This window comes from Amyelois transitella, chromosome 18 (genome assembly GCF_032362555.1).
Source record: "Amyelois transitella isolate CPQ chromosome 18, ilAmyTran1.1, whole genome shotgun sequence".
NCBI lineage: Eukaryota > Metazoa > Arthropoda > Insecta > Lepidoptera > Pyralidae > Amyelois > Amyelois transitella.
The window spans coordinates 799,821-821,129 of NC_083521.1; the positions used below are offsets into that span (position 1 = coordinate 799,821).

At 36.8% G+C, this 21,309-nt stretch overlaps 1 protein-coding gene across 7 annotated transcripts in view; it reads left to right on the forward strand.

Moving 5' to 3' along the window:
* The window catches only part of LOC106137860 (AMP deaminase 2), a 30,397-nt gene extending 9,214 nt beyond the window's left edge, over window positions 1-21,183 (forward strand). For 5 of the 7 annotated variants that reach the window (XM_013338785.2, XM_013338787.2, XM_013338791.2 and 2 more), the window contains 16 exons: window positions 5,694-5,835; window positions 10,495-10,663; window positions 11,093-11,279; window positions 11,852-12,071; window positions 12,969-13,094; window positions 13,633-13,726; window positions 14,041-14,145; window positions 14,533-14,664; window positions 14,997-15,160; window positions 15,514-15,637; window positions 16,066-16,232; window positions 16,789-16,909; window positions 17,239-17,412; window positions 17,848-17,958; window positions 18,167-18,304; window positions 20,756-21,183. In XM_013338785.2, coding sequence (XP_013194239.2) covers window positions 5,694-5,835; window positions 10,495-10,663; window positions 11,093-11,279; window positions 11,852-12,071; window positions 12,969-13,094; window positions 13,633-13,726; window positions 14,041-14,145; window positions 14,533-14,664; window positions 14,997-15,160; window positions 15,514-15,637; window positions 16,066-16,232; window positions 16,789-16,909; window positions 17,239-17,412; window positions 17,848-17,958; window positions 18,167-18,304; window positions 20,756-20,851 — 2,270 coding nt within the window. In that variant the 3' untranslated portion in view covers window positions 20,852-21,183. Of the gene's footprint in view, window positions 1-3,634; window positions 3,920-5,693; window positions 5,836-10,494; window positions 10,664-11,092; window positions 11,280-11,851; window positions 12,072-12,968; window positions 13,095-13,632; window positions 13,727-14,040; window positions 14,146-14,532; window positions 14,665-14,996; window positions 15,161-15,513; window positions 15,638-16,065; window positions 16,233-16,788; window positions 16,910-17,238; window positions 17,413-17,847; window positions 17,959-18,166; window positions 18,305-18,614; window positions 18,759-20,755 lie in introns of those variants that run through there. The other 2 variants (XM_013338786.2, XM_013338792.2) reach the window with 2 other exon arrangements.
* The last annotated feature ends 126 nt before the right edge of the window (window positions 21,184-21,309 follow it).

Sequence of the window (21,309 nt, forward strand, 5' to 3'; positions counted from 1 at the left end):
CACGGCACTGCCGGGAACCACACGGCACTGCCGGGAACCACCCGGCACCTTCACTATTGTATCCCAATCCTATCATTAAGCCATTCGGTTGGACGTGAATTTTCAATCCTTTCAAGACTGTTAGCTTTGTCTATCTCGTAACTGGTAAAGACGTTTTTATATGTATGTACGAGTATGTATGTAATAGATTCCTATAAATATGACTCCATGGTCAAAGGCACATCCCGGGCTCTTCTCCAGAGAGCTGATGCAGCCAGGAGGGATAAGAAGTATGGATCACCGATAAATAAATATATATTATACCTACTTACTTACCTACTTGTGAAAGTTTTCCAAACCAAATTACTGTGTATGTATTGGTTACAGTCTATTTACTTGAATGATGATGAATGATATACTACCTACTTGTGACTATAAATCTCGCCAACGTCTACATACATACATATCATCACGTTTATATCCCTTCCGGGGTAGACAGAGCCAACAGTCTTGAAAAGACTTAAAGGCCACGTAGGTACAGCTGTTTGGCTTTTTGAAATAATTTAATTATTTTTAACTAGCGACCCGCCCCGGCTTCGCACGGGTGCAAAATTATAAATGTTATTATACATAAAAACCTTCCTCTTTAATCACTCTACCTGTTACAAAAAACGGCATCAAAACCCGTTGCGTAATTTTAATTTTAAAGATTTAAGCATACAGACAAACATACTAAAATAGCGACTTTGTTTTATACTAGGTATGTAGTGATAATAATTTAATATTAAATAATATTTTTTTTTCAAATAATGACAGGTTGCTAGCCCATCGGCTAAAAGAAGAATCCCAAGTTTATATACAAATCCCTTAGTCGCCTTTTACGACATCGGTGGGGTTGAGAGTTGAGATGGAGTAGTCCTATTCTTTTTAATTCAATGAATAAATTCTTTTTACTTTACTTTTACTTTTTTTTCTATTGGTGCCGGGAACCACACGGCACGTCTAACGTGTCAATAGCTCGCGTAATTCCTAGTTGATTACAAAGAATGCCAGCTCGTAAATTGCTTAGAAATTGGATTGTGGCTGGCTACGCCTTATTCTAGCGTTCTACGACGTATTTGTTGGTCGTAGGTAACTCTGAAGTCGGTAAGTCGGTTACAGCGGTATTGAAAACTCATGAATTTGTCGTGTGGTTCCCGGCACCAATACAACAAAGAATAGAACCACTCCATTCCTTTCCCATGGATGTCGTAAAAGGCGACTAAGGGATAGGGCTCACAAACTTGGGATTCTTTTTTAGGCGATAGTCTACCAACCTGTCACTATTCGAATCACAATTCTTTCATTAAGCCAAATAGCTGAACGTGGCCATTCAGTCTTTTCCAGACTGTTGGCTCTGTCTACCCCGCAAGGGATATAGACGTGACCATATGTATGTATGTATGAATTTGTCGCCCCGTGACAGTGTTTAGTTAGCTTATTGCTTACTAGGTAATGTGTTTATTGAACTCATAAATGTTTTATGAAATACTAGCTGTGCCCGCGTGCCCGCGGCTTCGTCCGCGTGGGAATAGTTATTTTGGGCATCATTGAAGCCGCATCAAGGATTTAGGAAATTATTCATTTTCCCCGTTTTTTTTCACATTTTCCATTATTTCTTTGCTCCTTATAGTTGCAGCGTGATGTTATATAGCCTAAAGCCTTCCTCGATTAATGGTCTATTCAACGCAAAAATAATTTTTCAATTCGAACCAGTAGTAGTTCCTGAGATTAGCGCGTTCAAACAAACAAACAAACAAACTCTTCAGCTTTATAATATTAGTATAGATAAAACCCGAATCGGTTAAATACATACATACATAAATATAATCACGTCTATATCCCTTGCGGGGTGGACAGAACCAACAGTTTTGAAAGAAGCCACGGAAATTCTGTTAAGTAGCTTCGGAGATTAGCATTTACTTACAAATACACTTTTTTTTCTTTGTTACCTTCATCCATCACTTTTTCGTTTTGTTTATTTTTGTATATTCATTTTTCATCTTTTTATCCCAATAAAAAAGGGTAACGCGTACTCAACCTACATTCATACGTACATATTATCACGTCTATATCCCTTGCGGGGTAGACAGGGCCAACAGTCTAATAGGGCACGTTCAATTATTTTTATATTGAAAATTATCTTATTGGAAGGAACCTTGATACCCTTTTATTTTTGTAATAGTCTATTGTCTCGCATTCGCAACCCGTCGACCTTCATGGTTGTGAGTTCATTGTTCTCGCCTGCCCTAGTCCCTAGTGGGTTCCACAGTTCTCATTACTCTTCCCTATATACCTACTTACATTGTTCAGATTCTTTTAAATACTTTTCGGATTCTTTATAAAGTTCTTAGTCGTAATAATCATATTACAGACATACATATAATCACGTCTACATCCCTTGCGGGGTAGACAGAGCCAACAGTCTTGTAAAGACTGATAGGCCACGTTCATCTATTTGGCTTTAAGATAGAATTGAAATTCAAATAGTGACAGGTTGCTAGCCAATAATCATATTAGTCCTAACAATCAAGTTTAGTCGTAACAGTCAAATTATTGCGACTAAGAACTTAATCACGTAGGTATGTACAGCTCTTTTTTTCAGCCGACCAATCCTACTACTATTATAAAGGCGAAAGTTTGTATGGATGTATGGATGTTTGTTACTCTTTCACGCAAAAACTACTGAACCGATTACCATGAAATTTGGTATGTAGGTAGCTGAAGACCCAGAATAACACATAGGCTACTTTTTATCCCAGAGTTCCCGCGGGATTGATAGGGTTTCCATGCGGACGAAGTCGCGGGCGGCCTCTAGTATTATCATAAATAGACTGCATTGAAAATTTGTAGTTTGCAAAGCAATTATAGGTTTAAAAGGTGTTATTTTTGCGTTGAATAGAACATTTATCGAGGAAGGCTTTAGGCTATATAACATCACATTCAACTATAAGGAGCAAAGAAATAATGGAAAATGTGAAAAAAAAAAAACGGGGATATTATTCATCTTTGAAGGCTAAATGATGTCCAAAATAACTATTCCACGCGGACGATGTCGCGGGCACAGCTAGTAGTTAAATAAAACTTAAGAATGTTAAAAATAAAAGTTAACTGCATTTTTAAAAAAGGTAATTTTGCCTGTTTTATGCTACCGTGCTTGTACTTGATTCGTTTCAATGGGAATTTGCAAAATACATAGGTAATCTTCCTTATCAGAATTCACGGGACCAAAAGCACATCGTCCGCAATGTTCCTTAGCCTTAATACCCCAGGGAATCTGTAAATCTTATCTGTTTACTAGAGTCCCATTTAAACAAAAGAAGCATTAATACAGCGATAATTTACACTTTTCAGCAAATTTAGACCAGTATTGGTTAGAAAAATTATCGCGTTTCACTATGATTCAAGCGTAAAGTAAAAATTACGTTAGCTATCTACTTAGTGCAATTAATAGGAAAAGATTTATTCTCAAAATATGATACAATGCATCGCTTTATTGACGTCAAATCTTGTTTATCAATGCAGCTGGATTTTCATTCATTTTTGTTCATTATTTATTTTTTGTGTTAAACATTTCGCCTGCGTCACAGTACCTATGTGCGTGATAACAGTTGATAACCTCTTAGAAATGATGAAACGTTAACCACATACTGTTCACAAAACATATATACATATATATATTTTATTTGTGTTTAAGTGGGAAAAGTAGAAGGTGTCTTTAAGTGAAGTGATAGTAGAAGTAAGTGCGGTACTGTAGTAAAGGTTTTTGTATTGGAGAAGGTTACTGACCCTTCATATCCTGGTGGAAGTGAATTTGTGATGATGTACAGCTTCGACCGGGACATCTGGCATGTGAGGGGGCCCTCAGAGACGCAGGAGGAGGAACTGGATTCGTCATCAAGTAATAATCTGTTGCTTACTAAAATAAGTTGTTGTTAGACTAAAGAAACTTGACTTAATCAAAATGGTTTTTTATTTTGATAAGAGCGAATCGACATACCTTCGTTGTGTGAAAATTTAAACATGAACGCAATTCGAGAAAAGAAACAATTTATTTTCCAGATTTTATTTAGGTGGGCTGTAATTTTTTTTAACATACATACATACCTACATATAATCACGTCTATATCCCTTGCGGGGTAGACAGAGCCAACAGTCTTAAAACACTGATAGGCCACGTTCAGTTGTTTGGCTTAAAGAAAGAATTGAAATTCAATTAGTGACAGGTTACTAGCCCATCGCCTAAAAGAAGAATCTTAATTTTATATGCCTATCCCTTAGTCGCCTTTTACGACATCCACGGGAAACAGATGGAGAGGCCCTATTCTTTTTCTATTGGAGCCGGGAACCACACGGCACTACTTAAATTTTTTTTCGGACAACTAATATCTTTCTCTTCGAGTTTTCTACTTTTGTGACAAAACTAAACCAACTCGATAGGCGTACGTGTAACAATTTTTATTTTGACCTTCGTTAGTATTCTATTGGAAAATTGGGTGCTACAGCCGTGAAGGTGCTCATGATTACTATTTTATATTCTGTATCATTATGCAGACATCACAACACACTGCAATGCGGCCTTGAATTAAAATTTGTATCGCTTTGTTCGCCACGATTATTTGTATAGTTTACTAGCTCTGCCCGCGACTTCGTCGGCGTGGAATAGTTATTTTTGGCATCATTGAAGCCCTCAAGGATTATTAATTTTCTCCGTTTTTTCACATTTTTCATTATTTGTTTGCTCCTTAGTGTTACAGCGTGATTTTATATAGCCTAAAGCCTTCCTCGATAAATGGTTTGATAGTTCTTTAGTTGTAATAAAGATTTAAGGAAAAATATTTCTATCGATATATTTCTTAAAAGCAAATCAGTCATTTTAACCACCAACACATGTAAGATAAAATTAAGTAAGACTTACGTTACTTGAAGTAACGTCTTGAAACTTGTGTGTTCCAATCTTATAATACCTAATAATTATCAGAGTATGTGAGTAGGTACTCTGTTATCGTAACTATTTGATTTCTATTTTTAACGTTATAATCTAGTTATTTGTGAGTGTACTCGAAACAGGAAAGACATTTTAACATCATACTTTGTAAGTAGTGTAGTACTATTGATAAACATTTGCAGACAATACAAAATCCAGAAGTATCGCTGCAAATCCTGGTTATTTGGTCGCCTTGATATATCCGTGGAATACTTATGAATCAAGTCTTCAAAAGCAGCTGTACAGGTTGCAGTCAGATTTGAAGACTTAATCCCTACTTTCTTCCTAATATTATAAATGCGAAAGTAACAGTCTGTCTGTAATACACTGAACCAGTTTTGATGAAATTTTGTACTCAAATAAAGTTTAATATGTAAAAACAAAAAGGCTAATTATTGCGAAAAAAGGGCAACAAGGGGTTAAAAGAGAGAATAAATGTTTGATACTTTTATGGTACTTTGTTGGCTCTGTCTACCCCGCAAGGTACATAGACGTGACTTTATGTATGTACGTATGGCAACCGAAGTGCTGGTGTACTAAAATACAAGCCCTGATTAGTTCAGACACCAGACTCTCACAAACTTACTTTGTAGGTATAGTTATAGTTGACTTCTCTGTAAATACCTATTTTTAATAAGTTTGTGTAGAGAAAAATAAATAAATTTGAATTTGAATTGCATTGTTTCAGGGAGTGAGAGTCCCACAAGCGCGGTCGGGGCGGAGGCGCCTCGGGAGCTCCCCAACGAGCTGTCAGCGCCTTACGAGGTACCGCAGTTCCCTATCGAGCAGATAGAGAAGAAGCTGCTTATCCAGAGGCAACTCAATGTCAAGTAAGTTCATTGACTAGACTGGATGCCTCGCCTAAGATAGCCCAATTTTATTTTGGTAAATGACCATCCGTGATAAAAGCGTGAAGCAGTCTCGCCAAAAATCGTCCGTAGGAGGGAAATACCCCTATCGTCCTTTTGTTTGACCAGAAAGGAGACAAATTTGTACATTTCAATCTTAGCGTTCTTCAGCAAACATTACTCACCATGCATAAATCACGCCTTTTTCTCGTCGGCGCTATCCCTGATCCTTCTTTCGCTTCATCCACATTCAAAACTCCCTTCATACAAGCTCATCGGTTTCGGGTACTCTTGACTAGAGATGGGTAAATAATGATTCCCAATAGATGCCCATACGAGTATATTCCTTCCCTTTGGGCATTTATCTGGTCATTTATTGAGAATTTTCCCAATTTGCTTTAAATGCCCGGGCATTTGCCCATCTCTACTCTTGACCTGACTTTTTGCCAGAACGTCTCGGATTTCATCGAACTTTATTCTTCTCCAATTTACACTGCTCAAATTATGAGTTAAAATCTATATTAATTCTTTCGATCATTGGTAGCTGTATACTTATATAATTTTTTTTTAAATATTAGCGTTAAATTTGTTTGTTTGTTTCATTTTTCCAAGATTGAGTTTTTCTAGATTTATTGTAGACAAAAGTCGCGCCGATGGGTACCTCCTATTTGATACAGGTGGCTAGCTGTATATTATTTGGCAACAAAACTGTTCGCTAGCAGTCCAAGTGTCGGATCTATGCCCAGTCCACTTCTAAAGGGTTGAGGTCACGTTGACCAAGTTGAAATTCAATATACAATCCTTTCACACGTCGCGTGTCAGCTGACTAATTGAATTTCCTGGTGACGTCACGCTGTAACCTTGATCTTGCCCACAGCATACCGCGAGCAGAATACCAAGTGAGAGAGAGTTAAGCATTCGTCATGACCTGGTTAAATTATTTTGATGTCGCATAGAATAGAAAAGTTTTATTTTCCAAATTGGATACAAGGTATCACTTATTGACGTCACATCACTTAAATCTAATTATAACTACTACCGCTTCCAAAGCGCATGTGTAGAAGAAGCGGCGGAACAAACTACACTGCAGGCTAGTTACATATATAATTTAATGTCGTGTAGTTCCTGGCGCTTAGAATAGATGCACTCCATCCCTTTTTTAATCCACTTTTAAATAATGCAGCATCTCTGATCCGATTTGGGTCAGGTCTCTGGATCAAGAAATTAAGTCGAGAGTTCACTTCGTTTTTGAATAAAAGTCTTGGTTTTAGCTTGGTTAAACCTATAAACCTAGTGAAAGTAGTCAGTCAGGAGTCTTTCCATTTAGTTACCTGTCTAAGACCACTACAGGATCTTGATCATGAGCGTACCTCCTAAATGGCTCAACCAGGAAAAACACCAAGAGAATACAGTACGAGTAGTATATTAATTGACTGCGTAGGTAATCCATAACTGTTTTATAGCGTCGTTCAATGTCTACAATAGACCTCCCGTTATGCCAAGGCACATCGTAGTCCAAAGTGTCATTATTTACGGATGGTACTTAACAGTAGGTTATATTTTGTGTTTAATTTTTCCGAATATTTCCATCAATTACAACTCATACCAGGTTCAAAGCGTCTAGTGTTTTCATGAGATTGTATCACGATGCCTGATAAATCATCGTGATCCATCTATAATATATAATTTTGGATAGGTTTGAAGGATGTGATTCGATAAGAATGATGATGCTGATCATCATTTTCCTGGGTGTGTGTCTTACTTAGTTGCTTTCTCTCTGGAGAGGAGCTGGGGTCATGATCACGACCTCGGACTGTTGATGATAAAATAGTTCTGATTCGTGACGTGTCATTTTACCGGCCAGATAATACAGACGCCGAAGAATTATCAAAAACAGCATCATGATTTAATGTTTGACGTATTGGCAATATTCAAGTTTCTGAAGCTTGGCTTTGACTCCAGTCAGAGTCTTAGAGTTAGAAGTCAAAGTATGGCATCTCATAACGAAAGGAAAATTACTTTTCGTCTTAATCTTTTATTTATTTACATGACGTCCTGTATATTTACATGCCAATGTCTGGGAGCATGTGCCATATCCACTAAACGGAGTCGATATTTATTAGCGTTCAGTAATTGGATGAACCTTGGTGCGACAGTAACCCCTAATAGGCGACCGGGCAGTTCATGTCATTGCATTTCCGAACGTTAAACCACTAGGCTGTATGTAAAGTGAAATATTCGTGATTTTATCCGAAAATCTTTGAATAAATCAGTGGTCGTCTGTGAAACATTTTCATTGTAAATTAGGCTAAAGGCTATTAAAACGTTTAAGTCTATGTGAGGAAAGAATATATGATTTTTTAAAAATCTCTATTCTTTCTATGGTTCCTTCCTCATAATTCTAAGCGACGGAGTGTTTTATAAAAAAAGTGGCGTTTATGATTGCGTTTTTAAAAGGCTGAAGAAGGTGTCTTTGCCTGTGTTTAAGTTTTAAGGCGTTAAGGGTTAAGTTAATACCGCCCTTTTTTGAAATTGTGTCGTTACAAATTGCAAGAATGTTTGGCAGTAAAATCGAGTGCAAGAGGTGGACGATGTCCAGGTATTATATCTTGGTACAGTCATCAGATCATCAGATCATATTCTTTTCTATTCTTCTCATTTAAGGGCGCAAGTTGGTTAGTGAATCCTATACTATACTAAAATTGAAGCCAGGTCTATTTTACTGACTGGCAATTAAGTTAACCACTGCGCCAACTGACGTCGACACATTTTGCAACATCGATATCTTAAAGAATTCATACATACAAGCTGAATGAGTCACGTACGAGTATTATTTACAGTGGATAAATCTTCTATTTACATACATATGTATAGTTACGTGTCTACGCACATGTGGGTAGATCTTGTAATCAATGAACATCTCATTTGCAAAGCACATACATACATAGTCATGTCTATATCCCTTGCGAGGTAGACAGAGCTAACAGTCTTGAAAAGACTGATATGCCACGTTCAACTATTTGGCTTTAAGATAGAATTGAGATTCAAATAGTGACTGGTAGCTAGCTCATCGTCCAAAAAAATCCTTAGTTTATAAGCCTATCCCCAGTCGTCTTTAACGACATCCATGGGAGAGAGATGGAGGATTTGCAAAGTAGTCTAGAAAATAATACCGAAAATACAGGATTACTATAATCGCTAAATGTTAACGATCACTTTCGCTAAATGTTAGTCTAGTTCTTTTCTAGATTTGGGCAGAAGCTCTGTCCTTTGAATATTTGTTTTTGGACTCATTGCACAACCAATCAATATAAGGTGTCAAAATGTGTACATAACTTGATGCTCATAACGTGATGCTTGTTGGATGACACATTCGTGGTAATTAGAATTTAATTCAGCTGTAATTAAGCATTCCTAATTGCTGATCAAATATTTGAGTTCGCCGTCAAATTAAGCGGTTTATCTGTTAAAGGAACAATTCTGTTAGCTCGGCTTTGCATTAGCTCGGCAAAATTATCAATAGTGCTATTTATTTCACTGACATGTTGAGAGTTTTGTTAGTTCGTTGTTATCACTTTCAAATGAACTGCAAAAATATAGTCTAATTTTTTTCAAGATTAATTTGGCGAACATTGTTTATATTTCGTGTACCAAAAAGTGCATACAAGAAATTACCTATAGCCGCGTCTGCGTAAGCATTGCACTCAAATTTGTTTAGGCGAAACATTTGACACACAAACATAAGAGACTGTTTCCTCGCGATGTTCCACTTCTGATATCTGCAGATTTTTAATGAGATCTTTTGGGTCCCTTGGATTAAGCTCTTTCATTCAGTACATTAGGCGGTCATTTAACTACAGATACGAAAGTGTAAATAGACATTAAAACAACATTTGCGTGCGAAGTTTGAAGAGAAATAAGCAACACACTATCACAAGTGCCTATTTGCACGCAATAATGTCTGACCCACTTCTGATGGTGCTGCAGCTTTTTATGTGCTGTTTGCTTTTGGCTTGTAAATGCAGCGGTGTGGTTAGGCGTGTTATTCAGAGGATTCAGAGGAGATTCCAAACACGATTTGTGTCAGACCGCAAAAACTTATCATACTTCGGATGTAATTTAGAACGTAACAACTATTCTGCTCATAATATTGTTGTGTTGATTATATCATTTACACCTAGCTAATCGGAAGCCTTCCTTTTGTGACAGTTAAACCCGAAACTATGAAGTTGGTTTTGGACGCGTTTTCTATTCTAACCAACAATCATTTCCAACCAGGTATCACTGTGCCGTATGGTTCCCGGCACCAATACAAAAAAGAATAAGACCACTCTATCTCTTTCCAATGGATATAGTAAAAGGCGACTAAGGGATAGGCTTACAAACTTTAGATTCTTTTTTAGGCGATGGGTTAGAAACCTGTCACTATTTGAATCTCAATTCTATCATTAAGCCAAATAGCTGAACGTGGCCATTCAGTCTTTTCAAGACTGTTGGCTCTGTCTACCCCGCAAGGGATATAGATATAGACGTGACCATATGTATGTATGTATCACCGAGACTTGTAAGAAAGTAAAAAAGTTAACATGATTTAATACACCATTCCTTATACGAAAAATTATCGTTACTTTAAATTTGCAGAGCGGCAGAATGTGGCCAATCAGCGCGCTCGTTCGGCGGCAGCGAGGCAGGAGGTGCAGCCAGCGTGTTTGATGAAGCAGCCAAGCTAAGGGTACCTGATGATGATGATGTGGACGTCATCCTGCCACACTTCCAGAGGGTGGCCATCAGCGGAGAAGATACCTCGGGGGTAGGCTTTCAATTGTCATTATAAAAACTCAAAATGTTCGCGTGGAGATATAGCACCAGCGTAGACATCAAGTAGCGATTATGTTGATGACAATACAATTACTAGATATGCAATAAAGATATTACAAACAAACAAACAAATAGACATTTCTTCGATAGGTTCGATAATTCCCAATTCGGTTTGAAAATAAAAGGAGACTTTTGTGTCCGAGCAAACGAGCCACCGATCAAAGTCAACTAGAGAATAACTGTACGCCGATGACATTTTCATACAGTTTCTTAAGACAGCGGTAAAGTTTTGGGTTACATCCACTTCAGTCTGCTTCAAATTTATTTGCTTCTTTTTAGAATTATTTCTGTAGTGAGTACTTTTCTAGACTATAAGCGGGTTTCTGCTGTGTCAATCTTGACACCCACCCATTTGTTTTAGGTACCTCTAGAAGACTTGCAGCAGGCGTCATCATACCTGGTGCAGGCGCTCGAGATCCGCAAACGCTACATGGAGATGTCTCACCAGAGCTTCTCCACCATCACGACGCGGTTCGTGCGCAGCATGGAGGCCGACGCGCCGCCCAATCAGACGCCAAGCATGAGGGTGCCAAAGAGCCACATCGCAGGTGAGACCAATATTTTATCAAAATAGAAGAAACATTCAAAACAGATTGGGAACGTCCTAGTCAAAGATCAGAGGGCCGACGAGTTTTCATAAAGGGAGTGATGAATTTGAGTGATGCGTATGGGCTATGCAGGGATCCTGCTAAGTGCTCAAGGAATTCGAATTTTATGTATTAGAGAGCGCAAATGTTTCCGAGCTTAGGTATCTATTATATAAGGAAGACGCACACTTGTAAAGACTTACATACATACATACCTACATATGTTCACGTCTATATCCCTTGTGGGGTAGACAGAGCCAATAGTCTTGAATAGACTGAAATGATAGAATTGAGATTCAAATAGTGACAGATTGCTCGCCCATCGCCTAAAAAAGAATCCCAAGTTTGTAAGCCTATCCCTTAGTCGCCTTTTACGACATCCATGGGATTTTTTGTATTGGTGCCGGGAACCACACGGTAAAGACTTACAAGAAGCAAAATTTCAGAGGTCACTTTTAACTGATATTGAATCAAATACGCATAAATTATTATCTTAAAGAAAAGTCATAATTACCAAATATCTTCTGCCCCAGACCACATCGTGCACCCCCCTTTCAAAGACAACAAGGACCCCTGGGAATGCCCCATGCCGGCAGCGAAGGGTTACACGATCAAACAAGACCGCGGCGTGTTCAACCTGTACACGACGGGGGAGGACGGCCAGGAGGCCAGGGTGCCGTACAAGTACGTGGCGCTGCCGGAGTTCATCCAGGACAAGAACACTATGTGCAGCATGATCGCTGACGGGCCACTGTGAGTTGTTTACATTAAGTGTGCCGTGTGGTTCCCGGCACCAATACAAAAAAGAATAGGACCACTCCAACTCTTTCCCATGGATGTCGTAAAAGGCGACTAAGGAATAGGCTTACAAACTTGGGATTCTTTTTAGGCGATGGGCTAGCAACCTGTCACTATTTGAATCTTAATTCTATCATTAAGCCAAATAGCTAAACGTGGCCATTCAGTCTTTTCAAGACTGTTGGCTCTGTCTACCCCGCAAGGAATATAGACGTGACCATATGTATGTATGTATGTATGTTGTTTATTATACGTAAACCACTGCTGTACTGTAGCTGGGAGGACTGCAGAGGTGGTCTGCGCAGTAATTAATTGTAGAATTTTGATTTTATTTTAATTTTTATTTATGCCTACTAACATTGTTATAAGTATACTAACATAATGTGTCTGGTTACTTGAATAAATAATTTTTCATTCATTCATTCATTATTTGCTTTGAACAAGGCAAGATGTTTTGGATTGTTAGTCTGCTTAGTCGATTTGAGTGGACAGTTGAACAACCCGATTCTTTAGTTTCATTGTGAAATCTACGTCGCTCTTCATATAGGTTTTTTAATCACAACACATCTTCAAGAAGCGTGTTAATCTAAAACGGATGCAGAGATCATTGCAAGTGCAAAGATGCCTCTGCCTACTACTTCGGGAAAAAGGCGTGATGTATGTATGTATGTCTAGTACTTTTACCTAATCATGAACCAAGCTGGGTTAAGTTTCTTGTTAAGGATAACAAGGTCACGGAGGTCAGCGACAGTTGCTCTGTGTCTACTAACTTACTCACTTCTGGATTGTGGTCATAGACTTTTGACTTCTTCACGAAACCCCAAAGTGATGATGGTTGGCTATGGTTCGCAGGAAATCCTTCTGCTACCGACGGCTGAGCTACTTATCATCCAAGTTCCAGCTTCACGTGCTGCTCAATGAACTCCGAGAGCTGGCCTCGCAGAAAGCTGTGCCTCACAGAGACTTCTACAACATCAGGTTAATAAGAACAATTTCCCAACAGAAATTTGATGGTATTTTCATAATCAGCATCAAAAGTAGTCACTGGTGACGGCCTCTGTGGCGCAGCGGTAGTACGCTTGTCTGTGACACCGGCAGTCCCGGGTTCGAATCCCGGTCAGGGCATGATGAGAAAATAACTTTTTCTGATTGGCCTGGGTCTTGGATATTTATCTATATAAGTATTTATTATAAAATATTGTATCGTTGAGTTAGTATCTCGTAACACAAGTCTCGAACTTACTTCGAGGCTAACTCAATATGTGTAATTTGTCCCGTGTATATTTATTTATTTATTCACTGGTTCCTTCTTACATAAATAATCTCCATTATTACTTTTGAAATTTATTTCGGCATTTACATCTTTTATACGAGCAGTGCAAACGTCAATTCCAGAATTAACAAACAAGTAACTAATCCCTTTGAAATTAAAAAGTCAGTTACAAAGATACTAATTAACTAAGTACTTGGTACTTTTGGCGCATTCATTAATCAAAGGTATGTCCGGTTATTACAGAAAAGTGGACACTCACATCCACGCAGCGTCGTGCATGAACCAGAAACACTTGTTGCGATTCATTAAGAAGACACTCAAAAACCATGCGGATGAGGTAAGGGATATAACCGATTTGCTTTTCATGACAAATTAAACTGATAGCAAATCTAACTAAAGAACTTACTTTACGAGTACTTTTAAATTGAATTAACTCAAATTATGTCATTCATAAATAGTGACGTTACTACATAATGCAGATGGAAGACGCCCAGGAGGTCTTTAGGAATTTGAGTTTAAAAGATTTTTTGTTAAATTAACTGAAGTTTACATGAACGGTCTACACTCGCGTTCTATATGAATTCTATTATAGAAAGGCTGGAAGACAAATGTAAAGAAAATATTGATGAAGAAATAAATATGTCTTGCTAGGTGGTGACGCTGCACAAAGGCAGCCCGATGACGCTGAAGGCGGTGTTCCAGTCCATGAATCTAAGCACTTACGACCTCACCGTCGACATGCTTGATGTACATGCGGTAAGTTCTTATAAATTACTTACTAGTGGAGAAGAATTATTAAATAGATACATACATACATATAATCACCTCTATATCCCTTGCGGGTAGACAAAGCCAACAGTCTTGAAAAGACTGATAGGCCACGTTCAGCTATTTGGCTTTAAGATAGAATTGAGATTCAAATTTATAGTGACAGGTCGCTAGCCTATCATTAAATCATCACCAATATTGTTTAATATTAAAGTAATTAGTCTACGATTTGATCTCGCAAAACGCTAGAAAAAGAAAATAGAAATTGATTCTACAAATTGAAATTTTAAGCATTATGCAGAGTTTCGATGGATTGTCGGTGGAATTAAGGATGTGAGTAATTTTACAATAACTATCGATATTCTTACATTCTAGGATCGCAACACGTTCCATAGATTTGACAAGTTCAACGCGAAATATAACCCCATCGGTGAAAGCAGATTAAGGGAGGTCTTCCTCAAGACTGACAACTTTATGAACGGAAAGTACTTTGCTAGGATCATCAAAGTAAGTACTAGTATTTACTGTTTTCTTTTTACCTACATGCTTATTAACCTTTTACCAAATATGTACCTATAAACCTTCGACCGAAATAAAAGTATAAAGCTAAATGTAATTTTTTATTTCCATGATCTGTTAATACTGATTTCCAAGATAATTTAATGATATACATATAGATAAGCAAAAGCGTTTTTTAATCAAAGGCCACACTAAACCAGATCAATCTGATATAAAAAGTAATCTTTTGGTCACCTACCAGTTAGTACATCTACCGGGTCAACAATAGATTATTTAGCAAATTAAATAAAACCATTTAAATGAACAAGGTTGTATTTTAGGAAGTGGCATCCGACTTGGAAGAGAGCAAGTACCAAAACGCGGAATTGCGTTTGTCCATCTACGGCAAGAGTCCCACAGAATGGGCCAAACTAGCCAAGTGGGCCATCCAGTACAACGTGTATTCCGACAATGTACGCTGGCTGATACAGATTCCTAGGCTATAGTAAGTATATCATTTCTTATTGATCAGTTAGTTATATTTAAATAATTTCAAAGTAAGTATGTGTTATTTTTTAACAATTAGATTTTGCTCGTGAATGTCAAAATATTAACAGTCGCCATTCATTTCGTGATTCTGTTAGTTCATCAGTTTCCATAACAAAATAACTTATTCAAATTATTATCATTGCTTAGTTGGACTTTATTTCTACTTTTCAACTCATATAAGATTTAAATTTATTGCTTTTTTTAAGTGTGAGTAATCAACAGTCATGTGATTATTTTGTTTTTTAACTTAATCTCCATTTAAAAGTTATTTTAATTCATGAGGTTCAATTATTTGTTTCTCTTTTCCAGCGATATCTTCAAATCGAACAAGATCATGAACAACTTCCAGGAGTTCCTCGACAACATCTTCAAGCCGCTATTCGAGGTCACCAATGACCCTAACAGCAATCTAGAATTGCACAAATTTTTAACTGTAAGTTATCATAATCATATGCTCAGATTTTTGTTGATTTTCATTGGTATAGTTCATGTTTAACTGCATCTCGTCCGCGGATACCCGAGGAGTTTGGTCGTGTCATAAAAATAAAAATGTATTAAAAAAATCAGAGCTCAGCTTATATTGGACGCCCTAGTTCTTTTTAAAGTTTTTTTATAACGTATTATTTGCAATTTCTATTGTTGTTTATTCATCAGTATTTTCGGCATTGTGTTGTCTATTCAGTCGGTCAATGATTAAAGATTTTTTGTCGGTATATCAATGATATATTCTTACTAATTTCGTATACAATTTTTAATACCTATAAGGTAATTTTCCTTTCAATATTGAACTACCTTCCTTCACGGAATTAGAATTTATTCCCATAATCTATGTATCATTTTCTACCCAATGACTTGTTCCAGCATGTCATAGGCTTCGACAGCGTGGACGACGAGTCGAAGCCGGAGAACCCGATGCTGGACGCAGATGTGAAGGTCCCCCTGGAGTGGGACGACGAGGAGAACCCCCCCTACGCGTACTACCTCTACTACATGTACGCCAACATGACCGTGCTCAACCATTTCCGCAAGTGAGTATAAAATGTGTTCCATAGAAATCTGCTTAGATTTCTGTGAGGTATGAGAGAGATAAAGATAAAGAAGAGATGTTTCCATCCGTAGATGCAAATGTGTAGGTTTTTTCAAAGCTATTTAACTTTATCGGCCTCTGTGGCGCAGCGGTAGTGCGCTTGCTGTGTCACCGGAGGTCCCGGGTTCGAATCCCGGCCAGGGCATGATGAGAAACGAACTTTCTCTGAATGGCCTGGGTCTTGGATGTTTATCTATATACGTATTTATTATAAAATATAGTATCGTTGAGTTAGTATCTCGTAACACAAGTTTCGAACTTACTTCGAGGCTAACTCAATCTGTGTAATTTGTCCCGTATATAAAAAAAAATAATTAAGTTGATAAAAATTCGATATCTTTACAATTATGTAAATGAAACACGTTTTCAAAATCAGTTGCCGTAGTGGTTCAAATAATTTATTAATGGCACCTTTATTATAATAAAGTAATAATACTATACAAAGTACTATCTGTACCGAACAAATTTTTCATGCCATTAAAACATACTTATTTCAGAGAACAAGGCCTGAATACATTCGTGCTTCGCCCTCATTGCGGAGAGGCGGGCGCGGTGCAGCATCTAGTGTGCGGGTTCATGCTCGCCGAGAACATCTCCCATGGACTGCTGCTCCGGAAGGTATGCTTCCATTGCTTTATTGTAATTTTGCACTTTAATTTAATTTATTAGTGCACAGACTAAACTTCAAATGTTAGTTTTATATAAATCGGTTACTAACTTTTCTATAGAAATCAGTTAAAGATTCCTGTTCTCTGAAATATACACTAATATTTTGTATAAAAATCCTGTTGCTTCATATTATATCATCTGCTTAAGTGTATGCATTCACATAAAAAATACCTTGTTATCTAACTCACCTCCTGTCTTGTAAAATAAGCCTTCGAATTTCCAATAGAGCAGACATCCTAATTCCAGGAAGATAATGATGACCCTAAAATAATTCTCAGGTACCAGTTCTCCAGTATCTGTACTACCTAGCGCAGATCTACATCGCAATGTCTCCGCTCAGCAACAACTCACTGTTCCTGAACTACCACCGCAACCCGCTGCCGGAGTTCCTCGCCAGGGGGCTCTGCATCACGCTTAGTACCGACGACCCGCTGCAGTTCCACTTCACCAAGGTTTGTTGAATTACTTACGGGGTAGATCTGTCTACTCAGATCTGTAATGGCTCAGTCTCGAAAATACTGAAAATCCAAGTTCAGATGGGTGACTTAAAGATGGAATTGAGAGAGTTTGCTGGTTCATCGCCTAAAAGGAAAATCCCAAGTTTCTTAAAGCTAATCTTGTCAAAAGCCAATGAACGACTCCGAGTGTTGACGAGGGAAAATATAATATGCGAATTTTTGAATTAGCAAAAGAAAATGCCGTGGACCCGACAAATGGGAGACAAATATCTTAAATATCGGACTCCCGGCCCCAAAGCAGAGTGGCGAAAGGCGCAACTCACGCGCAAAAATAGAAGAGAGAGAGAGAACTTAAGAAATTGCAATATATCGACAAGAAATCAGCTCTGACAATTTTTTTTATTTTTTTTCTAAATTGTCACGGTATAGGAACCGCTAATGGAGGAGTACAGCATCGCAGCTCAAGTGTGGAAACTGAGCTCATGTGACATGTGCGAGCTTGCGAGGAACTCCGTCCTCATGTCCGGGTTTCCTCATGAGGTATGTTATTAATTTATATATGTTATTTAAGTTAGGATTGAATAGTAGTTATTATTTTATACTGGTGCATCGAAAACCATTATTTACTTGATTTTAGGTTTTTTTACCATGACTAAAAATGTCTTCTTCATATCATCATTTTGATCTTGTAAGTAAATACACGAATATTTTTTCCAAATTTTAGACAAAATATAAATACATTTTACAGATGAAACAGTACTGGCTAGGACCACACTACATGAAGGAAGGTGTCGCTGGTAACGACATCACACGCACAAATGTCCCAGATATACGGATCTCCTTCAGATACGAGGCGTTGCTCGACGAGCTCACCAACATCTTCAAGGTAATATACTTTAACACATAGGTAGATGTCATCAAGGGTTTCATTCTGATTTACCTTCAATAATTAAATATTCGTTTAACTAAAGTATTAGAAAATTATTTTCGAAATGACCTGCCATAGCTTAGTTTTGGTTTAAATGAACGCTACACTAATTGTTGACTGAATTACCTCAATACTAAAATAAAAAAGGCACTTTGGATAAAGATATTACGTAGATGATATAATACTTACGATTCAGATGTTATTGGTCTCACTTCTTTTACAATGAGATATTAAGAGCTGTCTACTTAATAACTGTATAAAATTTCAGGACGGAATGTCGGCTCGCAGATAAATGCGTCCACGAGAAAATATTGTGGATAAAAATGGAGACCCAAAAAGAATATATTTGTTTTATTTAAGTAATTGACGTAATATTGTATCTTTCCTTTAGAAATAGTAGGTGTAAATGAAATATAAAATCAAAGGACAATATTTGGTCCGAAATAAAAAAATAGTATATATTTTGTAAGTTTAGATGTAACGATCCCCCGAATGTGATAAATATTGAAAGTGCCATTTCAATGACTGCTACTAACTTTGTCTTATCTCCTTTGTCTTATTATAGGCCTGGAATTTTCAGATTAGTCACGTTTTACCCTTTGTAACTAAGTAGATGAGGTGCTACATTAGTTAATGCCACTTCAATAAAAAAAAATACCTATTAACAAGCCCCATTTTTGTATGAAAATCTAAGCTAAACCTTATAAACTATTCTTAGTTAGGTAACATTTCATTTTTGCTTCTTTGTTTGTAACCAGCTGCTTAGTGTTTCCAATTTGTAATATCCTTAATTATGTCAACCGATCAGACTATGTAAAGTCCTTTTGGTGTTGATGTTCTTTGTGTATTAAGCTTAAGTTGTGATTGTTAAAATAACTGTGTTAATGTTTATCTTTGTTGTTTTAACCAGCAATGTATGTTTCATTTATAATAAATATATCCGAGCTGTCAGACAAATTATAGAATTTTTTATATATGATGTTCGAATGGTAGAAGATTTATATGCTTAAAACATTTATACCATTGACAAGATTAGTCTTGTAAAATTTATATAACATATATAACATGTAAATCAATTAAACTTTAAAACTATGTAGTAAACTTAATATTTCCTTTATCTTCGTCAACTTGTTTACTGTAAGCATCAACTTTACAATCAATTTTAGTTTATACATTGTTTATATAAATTATAACGCTATTTACATTTAATATACTTAAAACAAAAATGTTATCATGTTGTTGAAAATAAATAAAATTGCCGCTGCAAACGAATCTCTAATTTTACCTTGGTTCTTAAATTTTAAATTAATGATGATTGATGCTTCATTCATTTAGTTTTTATTATGAACATATCATCAAAAATTCATTCTAACAAATAACCATAGAGATAAATAACTATTCATGTTGTTAATGTTATATTTTTTGGGTCAGATAAAGCGGTGTGGCTCACCTGTCCGGAAGGTACAATGTGGTTTGAATGCATGGATACCAAATACTCGTAAACATCGAAATTTCTAATATGGCGTAGAACAAACATAAATTAAAGTAAAACCTACATAAGAAATTTTACGTTAATTGACGAACTAATGTGTGTGTTGTGGTCTGCTGTGATCGCTTCTTAATCATGTTGTAACAATTTTAATGTAATAAAAATTTAAAATAATGGTGTACAAATTTAACCAGTTTTTGAAGTTATGAATGGCAACATACGTGGGTAGATGCACATGTTGCATCTTTATCCTTTACGGGGAAGTCAGAGTAATGGTAAAGTGTCGTTAAAATCTTTGCTGTGTTGTTAGGTATTCATAAAATACATATCATCATCATCATATCCCTTGCGGGGTAGACAGAGCCAACAGTCTGCCAACAGAGCCAACAACTAAAATTACTTATAGGTAACGTTCAGCTGTTTGGCTAAATGATAGAATTGAGATTCAAAAAGCGACAGGTTGCTAGCCCATCACCTAAATAACGAATTTTGGCGTTTATTTTGTTAACGGTTTCCATATTGAAGGCCGGATGCCGGAAGTTCGCCCAAAGTCACGATAACTATACATAAAGAGCAATTTTATCGCAAATCATTTAACATCCAACCACAACAATGTAAGTATACATCAGATAAGGACATCTATATTTATTTCTGTGGCATCATCCATAATATTTACTTTGCACTTTTGTCAGACTTTGATTCCGCAATCACTCCTAATGTTTTTGTTGTGAAAAATTATATTGTGTTGAATAGACCATTTATCGAGAAAGGCTTTAGGGTATATAACATCATGCTGCAACTAGAAGAAATAATGGAAAATGTGAAAAAAAAGGAGAAAGTTATTCATCCTTGAGTGCTTCAATGATGCCCAAAATAACTAAGTATTCCACTTGTATTGTGACTTCCCTGGCTGGTTGCAGGTGTGCCACGCTTCGTTACCGCCTACCCCGTCGTCGCCGCAGCCCCCCGACCTGACAGCGCCCATCGTCAGTTTGAAGAGACCTTCTCTCGTGTGAATCATGTTACCCAGAGAATAACAATCACTGCTCTGGCTTGACCACAAAAATATATATAGTCGTATAGATAATATTTTAATAAGATTAACTATAAATCGGTTTTACGAAATTTGCAACGCTCTAATGCTAATTTCGGGGTAGAAAGAATTTCTAAATAGTTACAAATCTGCACACAAGTTTTTGTAAATGAAATTGTTCAAAAATAGCTAGGTATATGGGGTAATGGTTTAAATATATTAAGGTAAGAATAAGCATAAAAAGAACAGTATGAGAACGTAGAATTGTTGCGACTCGGAACTTACGATAACAGTCTACTTATGCAATATAATTTAAATGTTTTTGTTTCTTTAGTTTATAAATTTTAATGCTAATAAATAATTAAATATTAACCATTTTTGTTTTATTTATTTAATAGTTACCTATTATTTGATATTGGTAGGATTCGAACTTTCACCATT